The 21,965-nt window shown below is 37.9% G+C and overlaps 7 protein-coding genes across 10 annotated transcripts; 4 read left to right on the forward strand and 3 right to left on the reverse strand.

Moving 5' to 3' along the window:
• The first annotated feature begins 26 nt into the window (after positions 1-26).
• Samtor (S-adenosylmethionine sensor upstream of TORC1) lies at positions 27-1,126 on the forward strand. The gene has a single exon (XM_065306570.1). The coding sequence runs from the start codon at positions 189-191 to the stop codon at positions 1,119-1,121; it is 933 nt and encodes a 310-aa protein (XP_065162642.1). The 5' UTR covers positions 27-188; the 3' UTR covers positions 1,122-1,126.
• A 959-nt stretch (positions 1,127-2,085) lies between these two features.
• RpL28 (ribosomal protein L28) lies at positions 2,086-3,096 on the reverse strand. Its single transcript, XM_065306574.1, has 4 exons — positions 3,032-3,096; positions 2,698-2,790; positions 2,398-2,640; positions 2,086-2,215 (listed from the first exon to the last, which is right to left on the reverse strand). Exons 2-4 carry the CDS (start codon positions 2,782-2,784, stop codon positions 2,129-2,131), a joined length of 417 nt encoding a protein of 138 aa, XP_065162646.1. The 5' UTR covers positions 2,785-2,790; positions 3,032-3,096; the 3' UTR covers positions 2,086-2,128.
• Positions 3,097-3,151: 55 nt separating this feature from the next.
• On the reverse strand, positions 3,152-7,609 carry Oseg1 (intraflagellar transport protein Oseg1). Its single transcript, XM_065306551.1, has 9 exons — positions 7,255-7,609; positions 6,755-7,196; positions 4,975-6,674; positions 4,640-4,914; positions 4,434-4,578; positions 4,179-4,373; positions 3,628-4,108; positions 3,402-3,569; positions 3,152-3,344 (listed from the first exon to the last, which is right to left on the reverse strand). The coding sequence occupies exons 1-9, from the start codon at positions 7,311-7,313 to the stop codon at positions 3,231-3,233; spliced, it is 3,579 nt and encodes a 1,192-aa protein (XP_065162623.1). The 5' UTR covers positions 7,314-7,609; the 3' UTR covers positions 3,152-3,230.
• A 239-nt stretch (positions 7,610-7,848) lies between these two features.
• On the forward strand, positions 7,849-9,674 carry eIF3e (eukaryotic translation initiation factor 3 subunit e). Its single transcript, XM_065306564.1, has 4 exons — positions 7,849-8,050; positions 8,115-8,393; positions 8,571-9,494; positions 9,575-9,674. The coding sequence occupies exons 1-4, from the start codon at positions 7,961-7,963 to the stop codon at positions 9,599-9,601; spliced, it is 1,320 nt and encodes a 439-aa protein (XP_065162636.1). The 5' UTR covers positions 7,849-7,960; the 3' UTR covers positions 9,602-9,674.
• MED10 (mediator complex subunit 10) lies at positions 9,661-10,614 on the reverse strand. Its single transcript, XM_065306575.1, has 4 exons — positions 10,473-10,614; positions 10,142-10,336; positions 10,005-10,088; positions 9,661-9,945 (listed from the first exon to the last, which is right to left on the reverse strand). The coding sequence occupies exons 2-4, from the start codon at positions 10,261-10,263 to the stop codon at positions 9,750-9,752; spliced, it is 402 nt and encodes a 133-aa protein (XP_065162647.1). The 5' UTR covers positions 10,264-10,336; positions 10,473-10,614; the 3' UTR covers positions 9,661-9,749.
• Positions 10,583-11,112, forward strand: Polr2K (DNA-directed RNA polymerases I, II, and III subunit Rpb12). The gene is made up of 3 exons (XM_065306580.1): positions 10,583-10,725; positions 10,843-10,935; positions 10,996-11,112. Exons 1-3 carry the CDS (start codon positions 10,659-10,661, stop codon positions 11,016-11,018), a joined length of 183 nt encoding a protein of 60 aa, XP_065162652.1. The 5' UTR covers positions 10,583-10,658; the 3' UTR covers positions 11,019-11,112.
• A 339-nt stretch (positions 11,113-11,451) lies between these two features.
• AGO1 (protein argonaute-2) lies at positions 11,452-21,005 on the forward strand. Of its 4 annotated transcripts, none has more exons than XM_065306558.1 (11): positions 11,452-12,030; positions 12,912-13,089; positions 14,785-15,092; positions 15,149-16,047; positions 16,129-16,309; positions 16,473-16,703; positions 16,761-17,015; positions 17,078-17,262; positions 17,326-17,659; positions 17,722-17,921; positions 17,986-21,005. In XM_065306558.1, exons 2-11 carry the CDS (start codon positions 12,924-12,926, stop codon positions 18,092-18,094), a joined length of 2,868 nt encoding a protein of 955 aa, XP_065162630.1. In that variant the 5' UTR covers positions 11,452-12,030; positions 12,912-12,923; the 3' UTR covers positions 18,095-21,005. The 4 variants fall into 4 exon arrangements, with proteins under 4 accessions (XP_065162630.1, XP_065162628.1, XP_065162629.1 ...); XM_065306556.1 differs by having other exon boundaries at positions 11,453-12,030; positions 16,129-16,321; XM_065306557.1 differs by lacking the exon at positions 11,452-12,030 and adding an exon at positions 12,258-12,509 and having other exon boundaries at positions 16,129-16,321.
• The last annotated feature ends 960 nt before the right edge of the window (positions 21,006-21,965 follow it).

Genomic DNA, 21,965 nt, shown 5'->3' on the forward strand with positions numbered 1-21,965 from the left:
TGCCTTGGGGCACTTGGTTACCACAGGTTACTTTTAACCTCAGCGACCTTAAGATATTTGTTCAAACGTGATATTGCTACATTTAGTTAACATTTCATACATAAAACATATATTTTACACTTTGAATCAACGTAAAAAGCCTATTTTATGTGATATTGTAAGTGCTAACTTCCTCAGACGATTTAAAAATGTCTAGTAATCAAAAGGCATCTAAAGAACATCTTGAACTATCAACTTTTATCAAAGAAGTGCATAAACAATTAAGAAAAGATGCAACCGAGCACGGCTGGGAAGAAACGTGGCAGAAGCATGTTAACAACAAGTCAATGTTGACACAATATGCAGAAACAATGGAAAGTTTAGCATGCAAACATTGGACAGAAAATCAACAGAAAGAGAATTCCAAAGCACTTTCAAGAATTACCTGGGTGCATAACAAATGTGAGGAGTACTTTAATACTACCATATTGAAGTGTAGACAACAAGAGGACGAAATTGCTAAGAAATGTGACTTAACTGTAGACCTAGATAATATTTTAGAAGTTCCTGATAAATTTAAGTTGTTAGATGTTGGCAGTTGTTACAATCCATTTAAAAAGTACAGCAATTATGAAGTAGTTGCTATTGACATTGCTCCAAGTAATGAAGAAGTGATTCAGTGTGATTTTTTAAACATAGACATAGCTAATGTTGGTTTAAATGATGAAAGTGAACCTAGACCTAGCAAAAGATGTAAAACCAGTGAATTTCAGTGCACAGGTTTGTCTTATCATATAATTGTGTTTAGTTTACTGTTGGATTACTTTCCAACGCCGGAATTACGTCTTAAATGTTGTGAGAATGCATACAAACTTCTCAAACATGAAGGTATATTGGTTATTATAAGTCCTGATGCAAAACATGTTGGTGCAAATGCTAAGTATATGAAGTCATGGAGACTTGTATTAGCGAAAATCGGATTCAGACGAATTGTTTATGAAAAGTTGCAATATTTACATTGTATGGTGTTTAGAAAGAGTAGTAATGCAGATGTTGCTAAACGGTGGGCGGTTTTACATGAAGATGATAAGTTGTTTGATAAAATGTATGTACCCCAAGATTTTAATATAGAAAACAAATGAGAAAATGGTTTAATTCATTTAAAACGCGACCTGAGCAGAGAGATATGCAAAACTCTTTGTTTTAATTACTTGAAGTAAGGTAGTTTATTTATTTCAAACGTCAAATGCGATAAAAGTATTTATTTTGATAAGAATTTAATATACATATACAGTTTACTTTTTGGATCGTCGTTGCACATCTGGTACCTCCTTCCATTGAAATCTGCAAAAATAGGGAAATATTAGTAATTTTAAAAGATTTCAGGTTGATATGAAGTTTATTTTGAGAATCAGAACTCAAATAAAATGTCTTCACAACTTTCGGAGATCTTGGTGGTAAAACTCATCATTTAAATACCTGGTTAGAATTAAGCATTAGGACCAAATTTACCTTTTAAATTCCTGTAGACTGAAATGACTGTTGGTGGTCAAATATCTGCAAACAATAATTTAAAATTAATAAAACTTCTAGTCAGGAAAATATTTAATTAAACATATGAAAATCAGACACCATAAATAATTTCTTCACAACTTTCGGAGATCTTGGTGGTAAAACTCATCATTTAAATAAATAGTTAGAATTCAAGATTTGGATATAACTTACCTTTTGTACTCCTGCAACCAGAAGTCTGCGTGATATAAACAAGTTAATATTGGTCATAAATCTGCAAAAGAGCAAACGAATATATTAATATAATTGCAAGACAAGAAAACTCTGATTAATTATTATGAAAATCAGACACCATTAAATAATTTCTTCACAACTTTCGGAGATCTTGGTGGTAAAACTCATCATTTAAATATTATTTAGAAACGTAGTAATAATGTGAAAATAATTACCATTTCAGTTGGTATCTACCCTCCAGAAGTTCCTTGCTGGTTTAAAAATATTTCACTGTAACATAATAATGTAGTAAAAGTAATAACATGCAATATGATTTATTAATTGATATGGAAAGGATTTGGATGCTTTGATAAATCATAGTTGAATTTTTTTGATTTATTTACTTATTGATGATACAAAACATTTACTCTGCCTTCTTGGGCTTGGTTACTTTCTTAGTAACAATAGGCTTCTGCGATCTCAACACCGCGCTGGCTCTGCGCAAAGCGGCCTGCAAGTTAATGACAAATCAATTAATATCATTCCATGTAACACAAAAGAGCAATAAAATCAGTTAGATATCATCAGACACCAGATATGATATCTTCACAACTTTCGGAGATCTTGGTGGTAAAACTCATCATATAATTCGTTTTAGGCAGTTTCTTTGTAAGAAAAAGTAATAGTTCATACCTGTGTCAAGTCCGTGCGGTACTTGTTCTTGTTCAACAAGCGTTTCAGTTTGAACAGAGACCTCCTTGGTCCACTCTTCATTGTCCTCTTGACAGTGCTCTGTCTTGGCTTCTTTTGCTTGGAGGCCTTCTTGTAGATGACAGTGAAACCCTTCTTCTTGGGTCCATCCACAATGGCAACTGATTTCTTGTGTACCAAACCATTGAATCTGTATGAGTTTAGGTTTACCAAGTTACCTTGCTCCTATAAGCAATAAAAATATTAGAATCTTGTGGATAACCTCACAGTGGAAAAACTTACAGTACTGAATGGTTTGTCAATGTTGCGCTTCTTCGATAAGAAGGCATTATTGTTGCGGATAATACTCCAAACCAAGTGGGACGACATCCTGATCTATAAAAGATTAAACATACATTTTACATACCGCGTTGTGCATCACGCTCGTCTTGAACAGGACACGTTTAAGGTTATAGATTAATATTTTATCTTTTAACAAAGATAATATAATTTCAATTTAAATTAATGAATTGAAATCAATGTAGAAAATCCCGAATTATTTTTAAATGTGTCCATTTAAATTATAACTAGTAAATTCGTGTTCTGATTCGAGAAAACTTTTAGCGTAAACACTCACCTCGCGACAGTATGTGGAGAAAGAAAGATGGACGGAAGCAGCGATCCCGCCGGAAACATTCGGCGGCCATTATGAAATCGACATCAGCGCTACAAGGTTAGTACTAACACAATTCAAAAATTTCGGAGTGAAAATTCTCTATTTTACGATTTTAACAATAAATAAGTAAATTAAAGTGCACAAATATATAAAATATAACTTAGAACGTTAAATATTCATCATCTATAATATTTTGGGTTTCTGATGATGAACGGCAGAACGGGCAATGTCCTTTTTGTAAGAGTTGAAGTTCAAAATCATCAACATGGAAAGCCTACAATTATAAAATCGTTTTAACTCACGCATAACTTCAAGTTAAAGAAACAAATACCTTAAAACAGTAATCACACAGTCTAATCTGCAAATCTGGCAACAAATTTCTATAAAACTGATATCTTAATGGTGGTGGATGTTTGCAAATTAACACCGCAGAACTGTCTAACGCAAGAAGTCCCGCTCGGTTTAGGGTTGCAGTTGCAATTTCCTTATTACTTTCATCCTGTAAACACAACACACAAAGTAAAATTTAAAAAGCGGAAGATATCTGCGATACACACATCAAAACTCATTCTGGTAGTAAACGGATCTTTGGGTTCTTCATAATCGGCATCCAACTGCAAAGTTTCTGCGTTTTCATTAATCTCTTGTCGCCACTCATCCTTCATATTGTGATCTTTATCACCAGGCGGTGTTTCTATCAAGCGAACAGCTTCAATATCCGTAATTGAGTCCTCCAAATGAAACTCAACTAACGGCAATATTTCGAAACTCACATACGAGTGAACAAACTTTTGCCCACAATTAACACAGCGATTGCTTGTGGCTAACAACGGGTTGTAAGTCGAACATCTATAACACATCGGAAGCAGATCTTCCGGGTCGCTGTAGGAACGTGCGCGGGCTGAGATTGTTGCAAGCTCAACTTCTTCTTGAAACTTTGCTGGTATTTTTAACGATTGGAGCTTATCCAGTATTTGTTTGGTGAATTTATTTGCTCCCAGTTTCTTTGCTTGTTTTGACAAGCAGTATAAGACGTTACTGTGAGGGAAATTAAGAAATTTAACACGTTAATGATTTTGTTTGTTTGTGATAATTTAAAAAAGGATACAATAGAGAAATTCCTTTCGGGCGATTTTCTGTGATTTCAGTCATGAGGAATCTTGAAATGTTGAATAAAGCTTCCGGCATAAAAGAAGTAAAGGGTTCTTCTAGATAACGATGTAGGGAATGATACGCGTAGAATATACCGGCAAGTCTTTCATTTTCTCTGTACTTCGGCAACATTTTTGGTAGCATTTCATCACTAAAACATAAAATTATTAATACTTTAACATTTTAAAAGATTTCAAGTAAAATTATTTACTTTTCTCTGGTTAATTCTAAACATTGTTGCCCCAAAACCCAATAGTAATACCCTGCATCATGATATCGACATTCATCCACAGCATTTCTTGTTAATTGTTGTAAAACATGGAACGCTTCATCTAAGCGCCCAGCTTTATGAAATGCTACAATTTCAATTCAAAAATTAATTATCGTTACTCTATATTTTTGTTTTTATATAAGAACCTCTTTGAGCTTGAACAAATTTATCATTCTCTGCCAACCAATGAGCATACGGTACATAAACCAGTTCTTTATGTTGTGGTTGAGTTTGCACAATACTGAAGGCCTGCGCCCATTCCATAGCATTCACATGCAAAGATAACACTGCAGCCGAATCACCCAAGCGTTTGTAAATTTCCGCTGCTGCATTTGATTTATCCAGCCTCTTCAAATGCTCAGCGATTTCTATCAATGGACCACGTTCGGCTTTATCCAATTTGCGTCCAACTTCAACCAATCTAAACAAAACGAATAAATCAATGTAATGTGATTTAAAAAAGATATAAATAATTATTTACTGGTCAGCAGATCCTTGTTCTCCTAAAATATCAATCGCTGCTTTAGTATCTCCAATGGACAAGTACATATCCACTGCAGCTTTAAACTCGTTAATATTCTTTGCCCAATCAGCTTTCTGACGAATCAAAGTAGTATTATCATTGGAACCCAGATAATCCTGAGCTTGATCAAACATTCTCATATCAGTATACATTGTGAGAGCTTTGTGTTCTTGCCCAGCTTTCTGATACAATCTGGCGGCTTCCTTAAACTTTCCCTTGTAAGCTAAAATATCTCCAATCATAACATCGTGATTATTATCTCCTTTACGTTGTCTATCCTGAAGATCTCTTATTAGTTCCAAATAACCGTAATCTTGTAATTTCACAAACGCCAATCGCGCAATTTCAAAATTTAAATTCTCCAAGGCAGAATGTGCTAATTCTTCCCAATCGCCTTCGGTTACGCCCAAACAAGCGACTCTGTGCGCTTCCGCAAACATTTTATTCTCGATATATTGATACATAGGTCCACTCAAGGGTAAATCAAGAGTTGTCATTGTATTCTCACTAAGACAGAACACTTTTGACCCGCTAAGACCAACAACAAAGCCTGTTAATTTCTGTTTGTGAGCTGGAAAGTTTTCTATTTTGATTGAGAGAACATTTGGCCCACTTAAAGCCAACATATCTTCATACTGAGTATTCCAAGCAATGCTATTTGTATTTGGTTCTTGATATTGTAATTCTCCATCTTTAGTTGAAAATACTTGACATAAACCTGTCTCATCCACAACCGCGAGTTTTTGTTTTCTTTGACTTAAGTCTAAGCAACGCACTGAACTTGGAACTCGTACTTTGAGTATAGGGAATGGATTATCAAGATGTACTTCCCAAACTTGGCCGTTTTTTAGACCTAAAATTAATCCTTCTTGTTTTGGTGGACCTCCTATGATTTTTATGTATCTGATTGGGCTTTCCAGTAACCATTCACGTTCCTGTACTCCTTGGAATGTCATACTTTGAAGAGTTCTTTCTTGACAAACAACCAAATGTTCCCCACAGATTACTAATAAACTACAATCTAACTTCTGTGTAATTTTCTCTTTGACTCTATAATGCATATCGTTAGAATCATTAGAATATAATTCATAGATTATAACACGTTCGGGTAGTTGAACTGCTAAACGATGTTTGTATATTGCGATCTTTTTGATCAAATCACGACATTTGATTCGTACTTTTTGCTCGGTTATCAGGTGTTGAATTATAACATCCGTCATATTTTCTCGGAATGCATAACGTTCTTTGTATAGACCATGAACGGTGTTGAAAACAAGCTGGTAGTATGCAATTGTTCCATCTTGACATCCTACAACCATGAAGTTTTCATCTGGGTGGACTGCACAACACCATACCCATGATGATTGTTGATCACCGATGGTTCCTAGTTTTATTCCGTCTTTTGTATACATATTACAGGCTTTATTACTGCCGCAGATCATGATGAATTCTCCCTTTGAGAAATATTTTACTTTGAGGGCATCAAAGCCGATGTTGCGATCTTTGCCGATTAGTTTTCCGCCGAGTGTGTAGAATGATAGGGATTTGTTCCAGTCTGTTACACAGAGTGTGTCTTGTTCGTCTGGGGCAATGCTCCAAGATATTGCCCATATTGATGGGGAGTTTGGGCGTTCAAATCGTCCTTTTTCCTCACCTAACTATTAAAAAATAATGATGCAAAAAGATAAAATTACACATTTTTATTTTCTCAATTTTGTTGATCTCTATTTTGACTTACTTTATTCCTAATTGAAATAGCACCGTTCCCCAAAGCTAAAGCCAAGTATTGTCCATCATTGGTCCAAGAGCAAGCATTAATCCTTGAATTAATCTTATGTTTCTGTACTGATTTCTGCTCGGCACTCCAAAAAGCAAAGTCGGTGATTGCACATGAAGCTAATTGATTTGATAAGGGATTGTAGGACAAACATTGTATTGCATCACTGTGGCTATACTTTAATAATCCTTCTAGTTTGCTTGACCATATAATTACGGTCTTGTCAGCACTGCCACTAGCAAATTTCTGGCCATTTTTGGCGTAGTTGACGCAGTAAACTGTATCTTTGTGGCCTTTCAGAGCTTGGATAAGTGTTCCATCAGTTGTATCATAAACTAAAACTCTGTTTCCACTTGCTACAATCAGTTGTAAGCCATTTGGATTGAAACACAAGTCATAAATGCTAAAAATATATGTTTTGGTATATCTTTTGGAATATAATTTATTCTCAGAATAATTACCATTGTTCTTGCTTTTCGGCGTCTTGAATTTTATCGGCCCAAGTTGGAACGGACCTCATTTTGATTAGTGATCTTTAAAATAGGTTTATATCTTCTTCTATTTTAGTGTTGTCAAAGTTTACATTGATGATGTTCCGTTGCTAAGTAACAAAATTAAATGATTGATAAACCGATAAGTTTTTTTTATTTTGTCAAAGTTTAGCGTTTAGAAGTGTGCAATTAAATAGTATATTTTTTATTGATAAATGAGAAGCTATTTTATATGTTTTAAGCAATATTGGTCACAAAAGACGCTTTATATTTCTTAGTATGCCTTAAAGAAGCATACAGGTACAGGCACCAAACAGGTGTATCTGAAGACTTGACCTTGAATTTAATTACATCAGTTGATGGGAAAGTTATTATGTACCCACACCAAAATATATAATATGTTATTAGAGTGGTAACTGTTTCAGAAAACTTTTAAACAACCTTTAATTGTTTTGTATGGTAAAAAAGTGTAGGTATTAATTTGTCGTCCAATTTGCGCCATTTTCTACTTTTGAATATTCCGCGAGTGTTATATTTGTCGTTGTGCGCCCCCTGGCGCAATTCGCTAGTTCTTTTTCACGCCGTCGCTGCGCCACGCTGGTTGGCAGATGGTAGTTTTTAATAATTCGTGAAAAAATAAATTATAACTCGCGAATAAATCTAAACATCACCCGCGATGGCAAAATTCGATTTAACCACCCGCATGGGGCAGTATCTTGACCGGCATCTTGTGTTCCCACTGCTGGAATTCTTGTCGGCCAAAGAGGTGTGCATCCATTAGGTTATGTTGCATCTCAGTTAAATCACTCACAAACGCAATTTGTTTTCAGATTTACGACGAAAATGAGTTGCTTAAGGCGAAGTTGGACATTCTTAGTAAGACTAACATGATTGACTACACCATTGACATTAGGAAACAGCTCTATCCCAAGGATGAAGTGCCTGAAACCTTGAAGTCTAGGAGGGCTCATGTTGTTTCTCAACTTCAAGAACTGCAGCAGGAAGTTGAGCCTATCTTACAGATTATGGGCAATGCTGAGGCTATGAAGAGTATGGAGAACCTTAGGGACTCAAAGGCTCTGATTAACTTCTTGTCTAAGGAATACAATGTAAGTTTAACAGACTTATTAGCATTTATTTAAAGTTGAATTGACAAAAAGTTGGGGAATTTTACTTGTTTATTAGCTTCAGTTCTTCCTTATAATTAAGTTTAGTGATGATATTGTGGGGAACTATTCTTAAGACTTTTGTTGCCTTTAAAAGTCTTAAAAATACATTTGTTTTAGTTTGAGATTGGAAAGATTGAAAGCCTGCATAAACTGGCAAAGTACCGCTACGAATGCGGCAACTACTCAGTCTCTACTTCGTATTTATACTTCTGCATGCTCGTCCTGCCTCAAAATGACAAGAACTACCTGTCAGTATTGTGGGGCAAGCTTGCCTCCGAAATTCTCGGCCAAAACTGGGAGTCTGCGCTCGAAGATTTAAACAAATTGCGCGAGTACATCGACTCGAGTCCCAATCACGGCGGTAACAATCTCCACTTGCTACAGCAGCGCACTTGGCTCATCCATTGGTCGCTCTTCGTCTTCTTCAATCACGCACAGGGACGCGAACTCATCATTGAGATGTTCCTCTACAGACCACACTACCTCAACGCCATCCAGACGATGTGCCCACACATCCTGCGTTACTTGGCCACCGCCGTGATTATAAACCGCGGTCGTCGTTCAGCGTTGAAAGACCTCGTCAAGGTGATCCAACAAGAAGGCTACACCTATCGTGATCCCATCACTGAATTCTTGGAACATTTATATGTTAACTTTGATTTTGACGGGGCGAGACAGAAGTTGCACGAATGCCAGACAGTTGTTTTCAACGACTTCTTCCTGATTTCTTGTTTGGATGAGTTTGTCGAGAATGCGCGTTTGATGATCTTCGAGACATTCTGCAGGATTCACCAGTGTATTAGTATTGGCATGTTGGCTGAAAAGTTGAACATGAATCCCGACGAGGCCGAGTGCTGGATTGTGAATTTGATTAGGAATGCGCGGTTGGACGCTAAGATTGATTCCAAGCTCGGACATGTTGTCATGGGTGCACAACCGTTGAGTCCGTATCAGCAGTTGATTGAGAAGATTGATTCACTGTCAGTACGATCGGAGACGCTCTGCGGCTTAATTGAGAGGAAAATAAAAGCCAGGACAGACGTAAGTTATGATTTCTAAGCTTTAATTAATTTTATTCAATTTCTATCAGTTATTATGACGTAAAAACGTTGTTTTTGCAGATTCGTTGGGGAAACCAAGAGTTTTAAGCATAAGAGGAGTATGAGTATTGTTCTGCAACAATTTGTATATGAAAAACAAATAAAACTTTTTATATACAAATTGTATTTAATCGTCCTTACATTAACATCTAGCTTAATATATTTCACAATATAATAAAAACTTAAATCTACTTTACTATTCAGGGATATTACTTCTCAATGCTCTGTATTTGTTCAGTTCATTGGGGAAGGTTCTGCTTAACTCCAGCAGCATGTTGGCTTTGAACTTTCTGTATGCATCAATCTTTCCTTTGACTTGTTCATTCTTTGCCAGTGCCTTTTCAATGCAGTCCTTTGTATACAATTGTGGATTTCTCCCTTGGTCTATATAACTACAAAATATTGTTAGTATAGTAATAATTTTAATTTAAGGTTCTTTTTGAGTACTTACTCGAATACTTCTAGAGGAACATGTACCTCCTGAACTTGGGTTTTCAGTTTGTCAACTTCTTGAAGTCCATGAACAAGTGATTGGCTATAATAAGGTTAGTTGAATGATCGAAAACTTCAAAGAAATAAGATACTTACAGTTTCTGATTCAATACATTCTGGCTCTGCGGTTGAAAGTCACTGACTATTATGTGTATTTGGCGCACATTTTCGGCGAACAACTCTAGTTGCGATTCTAAATTTTCAAGAGACGAAGCCATCTCCTCGGTGACCAGAAATTTATTAAATGGCGGCCGTTTTTGACACTAGCGTCATCAGCTGTTGGAGTTGGAACTAAACATTCAATTTTGTTTTAAAAAGTTTAAAATTAATAGCATTATATCTTATAAATTATTAAGGAAGGGTAAATTATTAATTATTATAATTTATTTCAATTTATTCTTGTATAGACGGTTTAAAATATTAATACCTCATAAAATTTTGTTGTAGACTACGGCGCCATCTAGAAGGATGTTTTTAATATCTGACATGCGGTTTGAAAACGATCATAAACAAATGCTGCAAACGGCGTGATCTCTTGTTGATCATATTATTTAATTTGCAAAATAAACAAATTACTTAATAAGAAAGAAGATACCAAAGAAGTGTTTGAAGAATGTCGTCCGATCCGTCAAGCAAAGAATCTGCTGCGGCTAAAGCTCCAATGGTTTACATTTGTGGAGGTAAATATTTTGAGGTTAATTCTTTCTGCTCTTGCATTACTTTCATAAAAATTGTGAAATTGTCATCAAAGCTAATCAAGTAGAGTTTAATGTAATTGCTATAATAATTGATTATAGAATGCCACAATGAAAATGAAATCCGTCCTCGCGATCCTATTCGATGCCGAGAATGCGGCTATCGTATTATGTACAAGAAAAGAACCAAAAGATGTAAGTTAACTAATTTCTAATTAAATCAGATTAAGTTTTAAAATACCTTCTATATTTCAGTGATTGTTTTTGATGCAAGATAGAAATTGCCAACAACTTACATGTAAGATCTACTAATAATAAAGTAATAAAAGTTGTAATTTAAATTTTGTAATGACAAATATTGTTGATAATGAATATCTTGTGTTTTGAGCCCTGTCACAAGTGCCTACCACGCAGGTATAATTTTACGAGCTGTATTGATTTTGTACGATCGGGTGAAATTGAAGGTCAGCGCGCAAGGGCGAAACATTTCAACGTATGTGTCGGAACGCTCTATTCGCATCTCACACCAACGTTCACCACTACCAATGCAGCACAACCTGAGCTTCGAAATTCAAGGTCGAGCGTCGACCAAAAGGATCAATAAACAGAAGCAGCATGTCGAGTGAGAGAGCGAACGCCGAGACGACGGAGGAACCCCACCGACCGCGACCACAGGTTTTGTGTTGCGGCAGGCGGACACGGTCAGCGCATCAGTCGTGAAAGCAAAAGAGATCGCAAAGTGGTCCACGCAGTAACAATCGCAATCGCCATGACAACGCGCGTTCATCAAAACAGTTGAACCAATCAAATCAACCACCACAAAACAAACAATCCATCTTGTTTCGTACTACTTAGTTAGATCAAGTACTGCGTGTGCGCCCTATTCTGTTGTTTTAAGTTTTTCGATTGTGGAGATTGTTGAAGTTCGCAACACGCTTCAAGCTTCAACGGCTTGAAGCGGCTGTACGGCTGAAAACCCATCGTGCGGGTGTTCGCTACGTGCGGATTTCGCGTGCGCGGTGCGCTGCTCTACGCCACCTAATTGGCGCAGGCGCCGTGACGTACCCGCCTGCGCCCGCCACAGAGCAAGCAACCCAGCACCAGACACACACACGCCGCACCACACAAAACAAGTGCAAGCGCGGGCCGCGAGCGCGCGAGTTATGGCAAATTGTTCGCGCTGAGACGATCGTCAACGCCGCTAGACAGGTGAAAATCGCCGCGTGGTCACCGGCTACATCAGCTAGACGCGTTTTCGTTGAGTGTCAAATGCGGACGTCCGAAATATAGGTGAGTTTTAAGATTCGAGCGCGCTGTGGCGACGTGGTTGTGTGTGTGTGTAAATGTGGCGGCGAGGCATTGACAATGTACGATCGCGCACCAACTCATGCACACACACAGGCGCATAGGGACAACATTGAGCCAAGCGCGTAAAATCCGGCCCGCCAGCCTTGAATCCGCTTGTCTTAGGACATGGGCGCCTTGCGCCGCAATCGTGAACCGGCGGACCAGTTATTTCGCGATGACAGCCGCGTTGGTAATGTCTCGGTGCGAAAACCTGCGAAAACGTTGTCGCGAATTTAATGCGTAATTGTTTTTTTGACAGCAACCGTGTTTACTCTCGGCAAGTGCGCGCGCTGTGCTCAATTTGCTGAATGCTGAAAAATGTGCTTTCGCAGTTGAAATCTTAAAAACTCTAAACAACGTAGTAAATAGTTGACAACCGACGTACTAACGAGTATCACTGATGAAACAACAAACGACACACGGTACAAAAGTGTTTTCTGGCGGATTTTTGTTAAATAGTTCGAAAACGCGACGCGCTTCTATAATATTTCATTCCGTACTCGGTAGTGTATTAAATTCTACATTAACTCCGTAAAAACTTTAAATGGATCACTTTATTCAACATAAAATTACCGCATAAATGAACTCAATTTGCAGAATGTGAATATTCGATAGTTACATTCAATATGTAATCTTGTGATTTTTCAATTTAAAAAAGAACTGATACGACGCATAAAAATAGTTTCCGTCCTGATTAAACGATACCGAAATATCGCGCACTCGAAAATATGTAAACTAGACTTTTCTTTTTCTGATAACCGCGTGTTGAAGTATTAATAACCGTCAGTGAGCTAATCGTTCCTCATTTGTTTACTTGTTTACAGATTGAGATTAAAATGTCGTTATCAGCGGCAGAAGCCGAGGGGCGCACGATGCAGGCGCCTGGCATCCAGCAGATCCTGCAGACAGACTTGACAACACTGTTCCATCGACAAGGAGTCCACGCGCCGCCGCCGCCACACTCCACTACGATTCAAAACAACATCCCGCCGCCGTCGTCCGGTGAGTAGGAAACAATATATAGGCGCATTGTGCGCGATATTAAATTTAGCGCGATGGCGAAATTCGGCGTGAAAATGTTTACTTCGTATCCGCGGTCTCGTCTGCCTCGCGCGTCCTCGCTGTCCTCATTTCTCACCCAGCTTTCCTTCGGTTTCAATGTTCGGCGGTTGCAGTCGCGTGGAATCGCCGTGCTTCGTGCTCTGCGTGCACTTTGTTTACATCGCTCGAACGTATGTCGGTGGTTGACGGCTGGTTCAACGCATGCGTATAACGGTCCCTTAAAACTGGACGTTATCTTAATTTACGGAACTATTCATCTAAGAGGTTTAATTTTGATAGAGTAGAAGCCTAAATAGTCGTGTCATTTGTTTAATTCAAGTTTTGAATCGTTCTAAATACTAGTTTATTTCTATGACGTACGGTTCTTGCAACACCTGCATGTGACCGACCAATCAAAACAAACCGCACTCCCTCGGAGTTCAGAGTGTGCGCAGAGTGCGACACACCGACGCTGAACGCGTAGTAGAAGGAGGCAACAGACGCACGTAGGTCGACGCTGCGCTATGCAGTGACGTCATATCCTAGTTTGCAAATGTCCGCCAGTGCTTCGTGAGTGATACAGACAGTTTTTGGAATTTTGGAGTGTTTCGTGGGCTATCGTGCTGGTTTAATAAATAAAATGTATCCGCAGCAAGGGGGGCGTAAGTGAAAATTGTTTACTAAATGTTGTGATCGTCACTGGACCGGGTTTCTTTTGTTTTGTGTTGGGTAAACTGCGTTGGCTAAGTGTGTTGTGTACAAAACGAGGTTGCATCTATTGTGCACTGGTGGAGGACACGAAGCGATAAAAATTGTTATGTATTTCGTTTGTGGTCCGATTACTGTGTGGTCGTGTTTCCCAGTGGATCAGTTCTTTCGTTTTACGTTTAAGAGGCCGTGATTCGTTTGTTTTTTTGTGTGTAACGCGTCTATTTTTGGATTCAGATCTTAACCTAATAGAAGTAGGAATACGAGTACGCGAAGCTGTAAATCGCCGTGATTATGTTACAGACCTTCTTTGTTGAGGTCGAATTCTTGTCTAATGCGACCTAATGCAATCACTGCAATCTGTTGTTTGTGCGCATTAATTTTGATCTAAGTAATATCACTAGGTTTAGAATTTCGTTTTCGTAGTGATTCATACATTTTAATGACGTATGCACGTTTTCCGAGAAAACTTCCGATCCTATCACCATAGTCAAAAGTGATTATTACACTAGTATAACCAGTTCTCAACACTTTAAGCACGAAGTTCTGTTTTCCACGCGTAAATCATAAATTTTGAAGTTGATTGATATTTGTTTTTATTTATGAAACGCTAGATGCATTCGTAAATTGTTCTTTTCACTTGTTTTTGTTATTTCGGCTAATGTAGGTGCAATGTTCTTGATGTTATTTCGTGTGTTAGAAGTGCATCCAAAGAGGTCACTGACCCCTGACCTGTCTGACCGTCGTTGCTAGCATTTCGCCTAGGATGTATTGATTTTTCAAAAGTGTACCATTGCCAAATCCGTGCACGATTACCTGTTGCGCCAGATAAACCGTTTCTTAGAAAGTAAAAAAATGAGTAGTTTCCGTTCGATTGCGACACGCGTATTATGAAATTTCACTCTCAGCTGATAAGCACCCGACTTATCTATGCGTTACACATTTCAGAGTCATGGCAGGCAAGCCCTCCGAGACAAAGTGGCAGCCCCACTACCCAGACGACGTTTTCGGACCCGCTGTCTTCAGGCACGGCGACTCCGAGCGGCACCACCAGCACGGCTGTGGCGCTCCCAGGAGCTGCCGCCGGGGCCCTTGCCACTACGGAACCTCCAATTTTCCAATGCCCGCGCCGGCCAAATTTGGGGCGCGAGGGGCGGCCCATTGTGCTCAAAGCCAACCACTTTCAGATCACCATGCCTCGAGGATACGTACATCATTACGATGTAAACATTCAACCTGACAAATGTCCTCGCAAGGTAAAAAAATACTATTATTCCCGCAACATTGAAATTGATTTGAATTTTGTGTTAAGGTGAATCGTGAAATCATCGAAACTATGGTCCATGCATACACGAAAATCTTCGGATCTTTAAAACCCGTCTTTGACGGTCGCAGCAACTTGTACACGCGAGATCCGCTTCCTATTGGTAATGCGCGTGAAGAACTCGAAGTAACGCTTCCTGGTGAAGGCAAGGATCGCCTGTTTCGAGTCTCTATCAAATGGGTAGCCCAAGTATCACTTTTTGGGCTAGAGGAAGCTCTCGAAGGACGTACGCGTCAAATCCCTTACGAAGCAATTCTCGCCTTGGACGTTGTCATGCGTCATCTTCCTTCGATGAGCTATACGCCCGTTGGCAGGAGTTTCTTTAGCAGCCCCGAGGGCTACTACCATCCGTTGGGCGGCGGCCGGGAAGTATGGTTTGGCTTCCATCAGTCGGTGCGCCCTAGTCAGTGGAAGATGATGCTGAATATTGACGTTTCTGCGACTGCTTTCTACAAAGCACAGCCCGTTATTGAGTTCATGTGCGAGGTGCTCGACATTAGAGATATCAATGAGCAGCGCAAGCCGTTAACAGATTCGCAACGTGTTAAATTCACAAAGGAGATCAAAGGTCTGAAGATCGAGATCACTCATTGTGGAAGCATGCGGCGGAAATACAGGGTGTGCAATGTAACGCGTCGTCCCGCGCAGATGCAGTCGTTCCCGCTGCAACTGGACAACGGTCAGACTGTGGAATGCACAGTGGCAAAGTACTTTTTAGATAAGTACAAGATGAAGTTGCGCTATCCGCATTTGCCTTGCTTGCAAGTCGGTCAGGAGCACAAACACACTTATCTCCCGCTTGAGGTATGCAACATTGTCGCTGGACAGCGGTGCATTAAGAAATTGACTGATATGCAGACTTCTACTATGATTAAGGCCACTGCAAGGTATATTTAACTTTTTTCTTGTTGATATTTTATTCATTGAGTTTCTGATAATGTTGTAATAAATTCTTTGTTTGGTTGTAGGTCGGCTCCGGATCGCGAGCGTGAAATTAACAATCTCGTCCGTCGCGCTGACTTCAACAACGACGCGTACGTACAAGAGTTTGGTCTCACGATCTCGAACAACATGATGGAAGTACGAGGCCGTGTGCTACCGCCGCCAAAACTACAGTATGGTGGTCGCGTTGCTTCCCTCAGCGGACAGGTGGGCTGGCACGTTAGTTTCAATCTTTGTTTTTTTATTTTTTATTAGATTAGTTTAAATTAGTTTTGAGGCATTTTCAACATTCGCTCGACTAGTATTTTTCTTTGGAGTAGACTTTTAAATGCAGTGCCTTTGAGATATTCCAGTTGTTCTGATATTACAGAGTAAGCAGCAAGCGTTGCCCAACCAAGGCGTATGGGACATGCGTGGAAAGCAGTTCTTCACTGGTGTGGAGATTCGGGTGTGGGCCATCGCGTGCTTTGCGCCGCAACGAACTGTGCGTGAAGATTCGTTGAGAAATTTCACACAGCAACTGCAGAAGATAAGCAACGATGCAGGCATGCCGATCATAGGTCAGCCGTGTTTCTGTAAATATGCAACTGGACCAGATCAAGTAGGTTTTATTTTTGTGGTTTCTTGCACATTTCTTAACCGAAGGAATTTTTTTCAGGTTGAACCGATGTTCCGGTACTTGAAGAACACATTCCAAGCGCTACAGCTTGTCGTTGTGGTTTTGCCCGGGAAGACACCGGTTTACGCGGAAGTAAAGCGCGTAGGTGACACGGTCCTTGGTATGGCGACGCAGTGCGTACAGGCGAAGAATGTTAATAAAACTTCACCCCAAACCCTCTCAAATCTCTGTCTCAAAATAAACGTTAAGTTGGGTGGTATCAATTCTATTTTGGTACCATCAATTCGACCCAAGGTAAGTTTTGCAACTTTTTATATGTTTAAAATGTTTAATTACACTATTTTTGTGCACTATAGATATTTAACGAGCCAGTTATATTCCTCGGTGCGGACGTAACACATCCGCCCGCTGGTGATAACAAAAAGCCATCTATTGCCGCCGTGGTTGGCTCCATGGATGCTCATCCGTCTCGATATGCAGCTACTGTTAGAGTACAACAGCACCGACAGGAAATTATCCAAGAGTTGACTTCAATGGTTCGGTATGCCTTTTTTGTCAAAAATTTTAAATTACTTTCTTACTAATGAGGGATTTCATACTTTAGGGAGTTATTGATAATGTTTTACAAAGCTACGGGCGGCTACAAGCCTCATCGTATTATTCTGTATCGTGACGGTGTGTCAGAAGGACAATTCTTGCAACTGTTGCAACACGAATTGGTAGCGATACGTGAGGCGTGTATTAAGCTCGAGGCGGATTATCATCCGGGCATTACGTTCATTGTGGTGCAGAAGAGGCATCACACTCGGCTGTTTTGTGCCGATAAGAAGGAGCAGAGTGGAAAGAGCGGGAACATACCTGCTGGCACGACAGTCGACGTGGGCATTACACATCCTACAGAGTTTGATTTCTATTTATGCAGTCATCAAGGCATTCAGGTAATTCATTTTTTTCTAAATTAAATAAAAGTAATACATATTGATGTAAATATTTTACGTAGGGCACGTCAAGACCATCACATTATCACGTGCTGTGGGATGATTCACATTTAGATTCGGATGAGTTGCAGTGTTTGACTTATCAATTATGTCACACTTATGTTCGCTGCACACGTTCTGTGTCTATACCAGCGCCTGCATATTATGCCCATTTGGTAGCTTTCCGTGCGAGATATCATCTTGTTGAGAAGGAACATGACAGGTTTGTACTTACTTTATTGCGCTTGAGACAAAAATTTGACTTTTTTCTTGTGTCGTTTTAATAGTGGCGAAGGATCTCATCAGTCAGGATCGTCAGAAGACCGTACGCCTGGCGCAATGGCACGTGCAATCACCGTGCATGCAGATACCAAAAAAGTAATGTATTTCGCCTAAAGGGAGGCGAGCGATTCAATTCTGGAATGGACTGTTTTTCGAAAAGAATATTCGAAGCGAGCTAATTCGTGTCCATTACTCATATGATTTTATACATTCGATAACTGATTAACTCAAATACTTACATGATACGCGCAACACAAGGCAAAGAGCATGAAAGAGAAGCAAAATTTTTATGAGTATAATTTGCCAAATACAAATTGCAATTTTAAACTAAGTAAGCCAACACATGATGAGCATCCGTGGAACGATAACGAGATACCGCCAAATGAATTTTAATATTTAATAGCAGGCAATATGAATAATATAAATAAGATGCAATTAAATATTTATTATTGCGGAATGGCGAGAATATGCAAACACTACACCACTTGACCATCAATTTTAAGTTTTAATTTACTTGTATGTATTATAGTTTTGATTTTTTGCACTAGCGCATAATTCTGTACAAAGAATGTTTGAATGTAGCTGACGAATTAAAAACTTGCCGACATAAACATACACAGCACGAGAGACCAAGCCAGTATACACATTGTAAAGAATCAAAACTAAGATGGAGCTGCGTTATTTACATAATGGACATGTATTCTTTTAAAAGATCTCGAGGTGTTTTTGGCCAAACTTCAAACGGAGAAAATTATAGCTTTAAATTTCTCATTAATATGATGAATTTATATATTGCGCTAACGGGAATATTATTACACTATTATAAATAATAGAATCAAGAATGAATGCTTTCGGCGAGTAGAAAACGACGTTATCATTATGCAACATTTCTTGGTGCTTTTCAATGGTCTTTGATGTTCATTTATTATTTTCACGGTTCATGGATGATATCTTGTGATGAACATGATTAAAAGCACGAAACAAATGAACAATTATCGAATTATTACTAGTCTTCAGATGAGACTACATTCCAAACAATGATGAACAATGCACAAATCAATTTCTAGTCGAAGATTATTAAATTAAACGTTAAAATAAAATCCGAACATAATCAAATTATGTACTAACAAAACACAAAATGCTACTATCATTTGTTGATTGTAAACGGAGGACACAGAAGATGGATTTTATTTTAACACTTATAATTGATTGGCTGGAAATAGTTGTTATCTTGAGTTTCAAGCTTATTTAATTGCGAACGAATGAAACTCCACTTACATTTACGCCTGTTGACGACTAGTGTTAATGACAACCATTATCTAATAATTAATTCTACTTCTTTATTTTTTATTTCAATTCTTATTTTGTTATTCATTTTTATGCCTTAGATATTTGTAGTTAAGAGAAATTATAATGCAAGTATGTACACACATAAAAAGCCACTATTATTAATTGTCGCGAGGCAATACTGGGAGCTTTCTCTGTGTTTCTTAAGCATCTAGTTGTTTACATGTTTCGCCCGCGTATTACTTGCATCACTATGCAGCGTTAAGCCTAAGGAATGAGCCAGTCAACATTAATGGCGCTCCAAAATTACATTCCGAACAAACAAATTTATTTGCAAAGATCGTTGGTAATAAGAGAAAAATTGTACATATATTATCTGTCATTACCGATCCACACACACACTCAAACGTACTTCTTGCATATTCTGCAAAGTAAATGGGCATGAATTATACAGCCAACCTTCACGGACAGATTTAACACTGCGCGTGCACGCGTGCATTAGAACAAAACCATTGAAATTACCCACCAATTAATGGTAATTTGACAAACATATATTTATTATAGTAAGAAGAAAACGATGCCGGGATTATGATACATATTTAAGTAAGTGTATGTTATTGATAAGTATAAATATACAAGTAAGCGACAAAGAAAGGGGAGTAACAAATGAAGAAGTAACTGGTTTTAATTAGTGACGTAGGTGATTGATGAAGTTTGTTATTTGGATATAATTTATCGGCAAGCAGACACTATTTTCACGTATTCTCCCACGTTGCATTTGCAAAGAATGTTGTTTCAGACAGAATTTTGATATAACTTGGCGTATGAACTTACTGTGGGTGCATAGGAATACTATTGCAATGGTTTTTGGGCCAACATGACAAAACGCGTGTAACTTCATTAACATGAACAGTTAATGATTATTCTAACCACTCTTGACCAGTCGCATGAGATCTCTCACAAGCAAACAACTTTATAATAAGATACATTTTTTATTTATAATGCAAAGTTAAAAATTGATTGCAAGGCATTTGTTAAGTTAATATTATTAACATTGTCACCAAACGTCTGAAGTGCCATTATATTTCGGTCATGATATTCCGGAAGAATAAATTTGTTTAGTATTTACAACATGGTTAAATAGATTTATGAACATGTGAAAAGGAGATATGTTGTAAATAGTAAGCAAATTCATAAACCCTTGGCTTTATAATTAATTAATCAATCATTATTAAACTGTGAATTGGTTGAAAACATCATTTGGAGAGAACATTTCTATGGTCCAAACGGCAACTTATCTCAAACTGAATGGTCGTTTTCACTGAAGTATAATTCTATAGATCTTAACAGATATGGAACGAATGAAAGCAAAGCTACCCCTCACAAAATACCCAAATAACAATTATAGAAAATCCTTCGTTGTTTAAGTATTTATTTAATAATATGTTATTACTATAGTTTTTATTATTTAGCTAATATGCGCTACTTGTATATCTTTTAAGTGCAACCTGCTGTAGTCATTTCAATCATATCATTATCACCGTTTAGGTGAACAACGTTTCTCGATTTTGTCGATGTTCTGAAGCATAACAATTTGTCTTAGGGTACAATTACATTTCATTATGAAGAACATTTTACATTAATTTGCTGCTTTAATATAATTGTATTGATTTGTTTAATTTTAGGATTTAAACTTAGTTTAACTGTCACAATAAATTTTACAATAATTTTAAAGTTATATACACGTATTTTTTTCAAATATCGTTGTGCGTTGAATTTGAATATTTAATCCTTTATTCTATGGCAAATAAGTCGAAATTTTAGCGGCATCTAGATTTATGTTATTGTAACAATACAGTGTAATATTTTCTGGAGGTATTGCCAAGAATGTTTAGGTGGCGCAACTATTCACATTTTTAACTAAAATTGGCGTGTGAGTGAATTTGTTGTTTTGTAGCCACGATGTCGCGTCGTAGTTCATGCTGCGAGACATGGGCGTTGATAAAGTCAGTAATTTACGTTATTGTTCAGTTACCACCGCTAATACTTTCTGTGTATTGTGATTTGCAAATGATTTATGGTATAAAGAATCTCCCTAAACGCTAATTTAGTTTGTTAAATATGTTTTTGTGTATGTTCGTGAGTGAGTTGCCGTCGGACGGCGATCGTCGATATCTCCTGATGTGATATAGTAAGTCTTGTGGCAATAATCGCACTAAGGGTTGTGGTTTAATAACTTATATTAATTCAATTTTATCAATTCTTATACATAAATTTAAATATAATTAAAATTTTTAAATGAGTTAAATTGTGATAATTGCTTAGATTGAATAAGACGATACTACGGTGTACGTCAATAAGAAATTATCTTGTCCCAACGCAGCATCTCCGGCACATAGTTCTTTCTGCAAAGTAGGTAGGGTACATTATTGATTTCTTCATTAATGATTGAATCTAAGATACAATTTTGATAAAATTCCTCATTATTAATTTTTATTTTATTCTGTATAATGTGTATAATATATCTTCTTTGTATTCATTTTTACATTTGACAAACGTAGTGTTGTATTCATCGTTTAAACTGTTCGTATGACATTGTTTGTGCATAAACAACTTTTTTATTGTACTAGAATCAGTCGTGTAGTGTATTGCAATAGCGTAAAATTGCCGTGCGGTGTAAATCTTATCATTGCGGGCA

Source organism: Atheta coriaria, unplaced genomic scaffold (genome assembly GCF_025399875.1).
Source record: "Atheta coriaria isolate IRGN ID8LTWV9N9 unplaced genomic scaffold, Caltech_Dcor_3.1 hic_scaffold_6_pilon, whole genome shotgun sequence".
Taxonomy (NCBI): Eukaryota; Metazoa; Arthropoda; class Insecta; order Coleoptera; family Staphylinidae; genus Dalotia; species Dalotia coriaria.